General features: G+C 43.8%; 1 protein-coding gene across 1 annotated transcript in view; it reads right to left on the reverse strand.

Annotated features, from left to right (window-relative positions):
• The window catches only part of LOC130366699 (olfactory receptor 1500-like), a 31,506-nt gene extending 30,196 nt beyond the window's left edge, over positions 1 to 1,310 (reverse strand). Inside the window, 1 exon segment of the mRNA XM_056569019.1 lies at positions 1,145 to 1,310. Within this exon segment, the coding sequence (XP_056424994.1) occupies positions 1,145 to 1,310 (166 nt within the window).
• Between the last annotated feature and the right edge of the window lie 8,062 nt (positions 1,311 to 9,372).

Genomic DNA, 9,372 nt, shown 5'->3' on the forward strand with positions numbered 1-9,372 from the left:
TATGGAAGCAAAGTAGAAGAAGAAACATCATGTACCGTGAGTATAGAACTATTGAGACTAATATCTTCTGACATTGATTCATCACCACAGGATCCATCAACAGGTGGATCCAGTGTGTGGATCAGATTCACGTGTTGCGGCAGTGTCTGAACTAGCTTTTCAAATTGCAAAGTATTTGAAACCTGGTTTACATGCTGCGGTGGGGGAGCAGCATGCAATACCATCTTCACACATTGATTAGTATTAATTAATTTTTGCGGTAAGGGAGTAGCCTGTTGTATTAATTTTCCAGGTTGGTTTTCACAGGGAATAGCTAATAACTGAGGGTCTATGGGTACCCTCGGTGTATTCTGTTTTTTATGAAATCTAGAATTATAAATCAAACGACTCCCATTAGAAGGAGATCTAAATTCATGATGATTTTTTACATTATATTTCCCTTTATAATTATTCTTGGAAGTATTGGGATAACCACTATGGTTCGTACTCGGATATCTTTTTGGGACTGCACCCATATTCTGTGGTCTTAAATTCACATTAACAGAATTTGAACTCAAAACCTTATTCATATCATTAGCATTAAAGCCCATATGGGTGCTTGCGTTTTTTTCTCCTAAGGGTATAAAAACTACAGTCGCGTCAACTTTACCAGTAGTGTGAATATCTACTGAAGATGGTAATACAGGGGGATCGGCAACAAAATCATGACTAGTTCCCATTTGTTTGGGGTTGTTATGACTATATCTGGGCCATTTGCGAACTTGGCCACAGGCATAGTCATTCAAATCCCTATTAAATTTATGTGCTTTTTTATTGATAATATCAAGTTCGAACTTTTTTAACCTGTTTAAAACAGCAGCATCCATTTTTCAAAAAATACCATAATGACTATACGATGTCAAGGAAGCTCTAATATTACGTGCAGATTCCAGGTAATTTTTTGACAAGCTATTTCGTTTAGCCCACAAGCGCTCAATCATGCCTTGTGAACAGGTTTCAAAAAAATCTTCCCAATCACGGGAGAAAATAACATAGTTTGGAAAAGAGGATTCAATCGAAGGACGGAGACCTCTAGGCGAAATGTGTTTAGCTGCATATCTAGATAAGAAAAGAACATCAATACTCTGCTGTATTTCTAACTTACAAATATCTTCATATTGCTTAAAAAGTTCATTCAATGTCTTAATATCCACATCAGACAGTGCCTCCTGATTTTGCTCAGGTTCCGACAATTTCTGAACTACAACATTGCCGATAAGTTGGGAAATAATCGTATCTCGTGCAGACTCACGGACCAATAAAAAATCCATATTGAAATATGAAAACAGAGATAATTAATGTCACCAGTAGACAAGATCAATTTCTCCAGTTAGGTGTCCGAGCCAAAACAAACCAACGGGATACCACGAGGCTAATGGCCGATAACACACTGAGTGCAGCTGCATCCAACAACGATTCCTCAGGAATCCAAGGGGAGGGACCTTAAACAGCAATATACAAACAAGGAGTAATAACCCTTTTTATTTGCCATGATTTAAATTTTATTGTATTAACCATTGAACAACCATTTTGGGTTTCTGTTGATTCACAAGGGCCCTGTGATTCACAGTTCACAAGTATACTAACGTTATACATTATATACTGAAATAAACATATGTTATCCTAATATTCACGACTCTGGGCCCCAATTTCTGTATTCTATTTTATATTTTCATCTACAGACCCGTGTGAGGGCTTGTTTTTTGCGTGACCAATTATACTTTGTAATGACATCACTCATTTGTCCATAAAATCTATGGCAAACCAAAAAAAATATTGTTCACTTTACGGTAAAAAAATGTATGTTTTCTTTATTCTGTAGGTCAATACGATTAAAATGACACTCATCTTTAAAGGGATACTCCGGTGAAAACCTTTTTTCTTTTAAATCAACTGGTGGCAGAAAGTTAAACATATTTGTAACATATTACTTCTATTAAAAAATCTTAAACCTTCCTGTACTTATTAGCTGCTGTATACTACAGAGGAAATTCTTTTCTTTTTGGAATGCTCTCTGATGACATCACGAGCACAGTGCTCTCTGCTGACGTTATTATAATTATAATAACACTTTATTTATTGTTGTCCTTAGTGGGATTTGAACCCAAGTCCCCAGCACTACAAGGCAGCAGTGCAAACCACTGAGCCACCATGCACCATGCTCCACTTAGCATACATCTGCTATGCACGGTTGCTAAAATGGACAGAGACGTCAGCAGAGAGAGAACTGTGCTCGTGATGTCATCAGTGTTCCAAAAAGAAAGGAATTTCCTCTGTAGCATTCAGCAGCTAATAAGTACTGGAATGATTAAGATTTTTTAATAGAAGTAATTTACAAATATGTTAAATTTTCTGCCACCAGTTGATTTCAAAGAAAAAAGGTTTTCACCGGAGTACCCCTTTAAATGTTTTTTTATTACCGTACTACTTTAAAAAAACTCAACATGTTTTCACAAAATTACCACTGCGGCCTTCGACATCATCCAGCCCCCTCTCACCCCCTTTAGTTCTGAGTACTCACCTCCGCTCGGCGCTGGTCCGGTGCCGCAGGGCTGTCCGGAGAGGAGGTCGTCTGGTGGGATAGTGGTTCCGGGCTGCTATCTTCACCGGGGAGGCCTCTTCTAAGCGCTTCGGGCCCGGCCTCAGAATAGTCACGTTGCCTTGACAACGACGCAGAGGTGCGTTCATTGCCAACGTACTTCTGCGACATTGTAAAGGCAACGCCTCTATTCCGGGCGGAGAAGAGGCGCCCCGGTGAAGATAGCAGCCCGGAACCACTATCCCACCAGACCACCTCCTCTCCGGACAGCCCTGCAGGACCGGACCAGCGCCAAGCGGAGGTGAGTACTCAGAACTAAAGGGGGTGAGAGGGGGCTGGATGATGTTGAAGGCCACAGTGGTCTTCAACTTGCGGACCTCCGGAGGTTTCAAAACTACAACTCCCAGCAAGCCCGGACAGCCGATGGCTGTCCGGGCTTGCTGGGAGTTGTAGTTTTGAAACCTCTGGAGGTCCGCAGGTTGAAGACCACTGAGGGCGGATGATGAGAAGAGGATGATGAAGGGGGGGGTGTGGGATGATGACAAGAGGATGATGAAGGGGGGGGGTGGGATGATGAAGGGGGGTGTGTGGGAGGATGACAAGGGGATGATGAAGGGGGGTGGGGATGATGACAAGGGGATGATGAAGGGGGGATGTGTGGGATGATGACAAGGGGATGATGAAGGGGGGGTGGGGATGATGACAAGGGGATGATGAAGGGGGGATGTGTGGGATGATGACAAGGGGATGATGAAGGGGGGATGTGTGGGATGATGACAAGGGGATGATGAAGGGGGGATGTGTGGAATGATGACAAGGGGATGATGAAGGGGGGATGTGTGGGATGATGACAAGGGGATGATGAAGGGGGGTGGGGATGATGACAAGGGGATGATGAAGGGGGGATGTGTGGGATGATGACAAGGGGATGATGACAGGTGATGATGATGAGGGTCTGGATGATGACAGTAGTGATGATGATGAGGATGTTAATGACGGGTCTGGATGATGAACGGGGGGGGATGATGTATTTCCCACCCTAGGCTTATACTCGAGTCAATAACTTTTCCTGGGATTTTGGGTTGAAATTAGGGGTCTCGGCTTATACTCGGGTCGGCTTATACTCGAGTATATACGGTATTTAATTACATGTTATTTTTAAGTGATGTGACCATTATATATGTTTCTTCTTCTTTTTTATTTTTATTTTTTTTACGCTTGTTAGGGGTAAAATGAGGAAAAGGGGATATTTGCATTTTTATTGGGAGGGGCTTTTTCAATTTTTTTCCTTTTTTTTTTAACTCTTTATGTTCCCATAAGGGACAGCACTGATCAGTATTATTGGTGATCTTCTTCTCTGGTCTGCTCAATGTCAGACCGGAGGAGAAGGCCCCCAAAAAGCGGCGAAGGCAGGTAAGGGGACCTCCGTCTGCCATCTTGGTTGATGGGATTCCCGTGGCCAAGTGCTGCATTGCCACAGATACTGTGATTTGTATTGGTCACTGTTAGGATTCGGCTAGCTGGATGTGGATCCTCTGTGTCAGCGAGGGATTGGCGTGGACCGTGTCGGTGGACCGGTTCTAGGTTGCTACTGGTTTTCATCAGAGCCCGCCGCAAAGCGGGATGGTCTTGCTGCGGCGGTAGCAACCAGATCGTATTTACCGGTAACGGCTCAACCTCGCTGACTGCTGAGAAGGCGTGGGACAGAAGGACTAGGCAGAGGCAAGGTCAGACGTAGCAGAAGGTCGGGGCAGGCGGCAAGGTTCGTAGTCAATGAGGATAGCAGAAGATCTGGAAAACAGGCTTTGGACAACACTAACGCTTTCTCTGGCACAAGGCAACAAGATCCGGCAAGGAAGTGCAGGGGAAGTGAGGTAATATGGACAGGGAGCAGGTGGAAGCTAATTAGACTGATTGGGCCAGGCACCAATCACTGGTGCACTGGCCCTTTAAATCTTAGAGAGCTGGCGCGCGCGCGCCCTAGTGAGCGGAGCCATGCGCGCCAGAACATGACAGCCGGGGACCGGGACGGGTAAGTGGCTTGGGATGCGATTCGCGAGCGGGCGCGTCCCGCTATGCGAATCACATCCCCATCGCGAATGTCAGTGCAGCGCTCCCGGTCAGTGGGTCTGACCGGGGCGCTGCAGAGAGGAGAACGCCACGAGCGCTCCGGGGAGGAGCAGGGACCCGGAGCGCTCGGCGTAACAGTCACAGCATCTGAGGGGTAAATGGCAGACATCAGCAGGATCGCTGATGTCCGCCATTACCGGCGGGTCCATGGTGGATGATAGCAACCAGGACCTGCCGTGTATGATGCGAGTACCGCTCCAGTGCTAGCGTCATGTATAGGATGTAAATGCACGTTCCTGGTGCGCTATGTCCCAGAGGACGTACATTTACATCCAATGTCATTAAGAGGTAAAGAAAGATATTCAAAATAGTGCTCCTGTTACGTAGTTACACAGTTTGTAAAGTTAAGACAAGAGTCCATCAAATTAAACCTAGAACCCTACTTTGTTGATTCAGAGGAAGGCAAAAAAAAAAAAAAACGTAAGGCTGATGCCAATTGCCACATGACAGAGGAAAAATTCCTTCCCGACCCCAGTATGGCATCAGAATAAATCCCTGGATCAACGTTCTATAAATCTAGTATCCATAAACTGTAATGTTATATTTTTCCAGAAAAACATTGAGGCCCCCCTTGAACATCATGTGCAGAGAGTTCTATAGTCTCACTGCTCTTACTGTAAAGAATCTCTGACTGTGATGATGGTGAAACCTTCTTTCCTCTAGATGTAGAGGACGCCCCCTTGTCATGATTACCGGCCTTGGTATAAAAAAGATCCCTAGAAAGATCTCTGTACTGTCCATTCATATATTTGTACATTGTGATCAGATCCCCCTAAGATGTCTTCTTCAAACTAAATAACCCCAAGTGATAACCTGTCTTGGTCCTGTAATCCTCCCATATCATTATTATTTTTGTCGCCTCCTCTGCACCCGCTCCAGTTCAGCCATATCCTTCTCATATACAGGGGCCCAGAATTAGAAACAATACTCCATATGTGATCTGATTAATGATTTATACAGAGGTAACTATGTCCCTGTCAGGACCCTCTATACCTCTCTATACATCACATGACTTTATTAGCCTTGGCAGCCGCTACCTGGCACTGAAGACTAAAGTTGAGTTTAATGTCCACCAGTACCCCAGAGTCCTTTTCTGTAGTATTTTTATTTAATTTCTTATTATTTAGCATATGAATGTACTTTTTTTTTGGGCCCAAATGCATAACCTTATAACATTTTTCCACAATAAATTTTATTTGTCATGTCTGTACCCCGCACCTACAGCTTCCCCAGATCCCTCTTTAATATTATGTTATCCTCCTCTAAGGTGATCATCTTACCCAGTTTAGTATCAGCCACAAATATTGAATTTCTACTTTGAAATCCCTCTACAAGGTCATTAATAAAGATATTAAAAAGAAGTGGACCCAGTACTGCCCCCTCTGGTCCTCACTAGTAACTGTCACTCAGCCAGAGTAAGTTCGATGGATCCCCACCCCGTGCCTACTATCGCTGAGCCAGTTGCTAACCCAGGGCTCAAGTCCTGAAGAAACGCATGGGAACCTGCACTTTTTCCACAGCAGAAACACTGTTTCCATGAGTAAGAGGGCTGCAAGACCAGCCCTTACAGGCCTATAGTTCCCAGAACTAAACTTACAGGTCTATAGTTCCCAGAACTAAACTTACAGGCCTATAGTTCCCAGACCTAAACTTACAGGCCTTTAGTTCCTAGCATCCCTTTTTGACTTATTGGTAGGACATTTGCTAAGCACCAGTCCTGTGGAACACTCCCTATCATTATAGAATCTTTAACTATAAGCAGGTCTGTCTAGCACAGTACTTAAAGGGGTACTCCGCTGCTCAGCATTTTGTTCTGAATGCAGGAGCCGACTCTGGGAGCTCGTGATATCATAGCTCCTCCCCCTCATGACTTCACGCCCCACCCCCTCTATGGGAGGGGGCTTTTCCAGTGTTAATACAGTTGAGAAAAAGACATTTAGTAGATTGGCTTTTTCCTCATCTTCCTCCACCATTACTGTACACCCAACATTTTCATTTTAATTGCCAACTTTGAAATGCACATCCAGCGGTCACACACTTTTCTATTTAACTTGCTTTTAACCCCTTAAAGGGGTACTCCCACCCTAGACATCTTATCCCCTATCCAAAGGATAGGGGATAAGATGTCTGATCGTGGGGGTCCCGCCGCTGGGAACCCCTGCATTATTGCATGCGGCACCCACCTGGTTTTTCACCGGAACCGCTGGAGGGTCTGGGTCGCGACTCCGGGAACGGAAGTCCGTGACGTCAGGACTCCGCCCCCGTGTGACGTCACGCCCGTCCCCTCAATCCTATCATCCAGTTCAACACGACCATTGCTGCAGAAGCCGTGATCTGTATTGATCAGAGCATCTGAGGGGTTAATGGTGGACATCAGCACGATCACTGCAGATACTGCTAAAAGCCGATGCTCGCAGTCATGTACAGGACGTGAATGTACGTCCTGGTGCGCGAAGTACCACAGCTCCGGTACGTACATTTACTTCTGTAGTTGTTAAGGGGTTAAAGTATTTTTTTATCCAGGCAAGATGCAGCAGCAGCTTTTCACTGTATTTCCTTGCAATATTGGAAAAATATAGATTTTTTCGACCTTCCAGACATACTAGTGTATGGCTAAGCCTTGACTTAGTGGTATCTCTGTCAGTTTATTGTATATGTTTAAAAAATTATGGGGGGGGGGGGGGGGGCATTTATCATTGTTGTCTTTGAAAAGTGTTTTTTGAAGTTTATAAATTTGGCACACATAAAAAAAAAGATAATAATAAATCACTTTAGAAGCCACTTCTTATGATCCTTCCCTTCCCTTTGACTTATCAAAAAGTAGCAGTTGTGCAGAAAAAATGTGCATCTTATTTTTTTCTTTTTTTATATTTTTTTTATATTTACATTTTCTTTTTCATTTTTCTTAAAAAATTTTTCCACCTTTTTTTATACACAGATAATACAGTGCAGTACACCCCTACAATAGAAGCCATTATCAGCCGTGGCTACCATCGGAAGCCCGCGATTGTTTTGTGGGGTGCCGATGAAGAGCCCGAGGAAGCCCTCTCCCTTTGTCACCCTATTGATGCTGCGATCACACTAAACGCAGCATCAATAGCACCCGCTCCGCACTACTTGGATGGGGCAGGCAGAGCGGATGCCACGGTTTCATATTTCTCGCCGGTAGCCTTGTTTGCTCGGTTAGTCCTGACCAATCACAGCTCCCTGTGAGGAATATTAACTAAAAAAAAATGTTCTTTGGCGCACATGCAACAATTCATGGGCCAGATATAAGCAAAAAAAAAAAAGGCTCTAAAGAACATTTATAAATGCCCCCTATAACTTTTCGTAAGTAAATGAGTATGCCTACATTAGTCCTCTTCTGGCCCCTAAAACTATTTTATATCTGGCATATGAATTGACCAAAAATCAGGAATTCTGGTATTTATTTTTTTTTTTACAAAAACCCACAACTAGAAAGTGAGTCTAGCGCTTGCTGCACCTCTATGCTGCTAATTCGCCCACGTTCGTAGCTGCTCAAGCAATAACCTCTGTTTCATCCTACGGGGGCGATCTACATATCATCCATTCCACAAATCCAAACAGTACTAGCTGAGAAGAAATTGTGGCACTCACCCGTGCATGGATCAATTCTTCCTGTATTTCATATATGCAGTAAAATAAATGCAGTAAGCGCCAACAGCAAATATGTTAATATTTATTTTTGTTCATATTATGTTATTTGAAAAAAGTAATTTATTTTATTTTATTTATTTATTTATTTATTTTTGGGGGGTGGGTTTATTCACATTTATTAACACTTCCTTTTTCTTATGTTTTTTTTTTCAGGGTGAAATAGTACTTGAAGTGCCCAAAACTTAACATTTAATAATCAATAAATAAAATAAAATGCCAAAAAGTATCATAAATGAGACAAATGTTTTTAAGTAACAAGGACAAATATCCCAAAGAACACAACATCTACACAGGTAGACCCAGGATAGGTACAACAAAACCGGTCTACTCAGTAGTGCATAGCTCAGAGAAGCTAAGCGAGACCCCCCAGACCACCCTGCTATGTCAGTCATGACTACACGTACACAAGTACACATGGCTGCATTACCATTAAAAAAAATCCCTATGAGAATTTCTGTCTTAAAAGTCCAGCATTGGTCTCCAGCTCGCTTTCCCTTTTCTGATGAACTGGACTCAGAACTCACTAGAAATTGTGCAGTTGCCTCAGCAACTGTACTGCACAGGGGGAGCTGCATCTCTCCTCACTGATCTTTGAAGAACAGACAGGAAACCAACATTGGACACTTTAAAGGGGTAAACATCTTATCCTCTATCCAAAAGTGTTAGATTGCAGAGGTCCGGTCGCTAGAGACTCACGAAATCTCCACTGCGGCACCCCTGTCATTCAGTGCAGGGAGCGAACTCCGCTCCGTGCCCAATGACTGAAGATGCCAGCCACCACACTCCCTCCATTCACGTATATAGGAGCAGGTGTGATGGCTAGTACATAGAAATGACTGAAGAGGGCATGGCGTGACTTCACGATTGCGGAAGATGCAAGTTTCCGTGTTCTGGACGCCACTGCTGCCGGCCCGGAGATTGCATGGTTCCCCAGGGGATAGGGGATAAGATGTTTTCAGTGAAGTACCCCTTTAAAGCGAGCGTTG

The sequence above is a fragment of the Hyla sarda genome, chromosome 4, assembly GCF_029499605.1.
Source record: "Hyla sarda isolate aHylSar1 chromosome 4, aHylSar1.hap1, whole genome shotgun sequence".
Taxonomy (NCBI): domain Eukaryota; kingdom Metazoa; phylum Chordata; class Amphibia; order Anura; family Hylidae; genus Hyla; species Hyla sarda.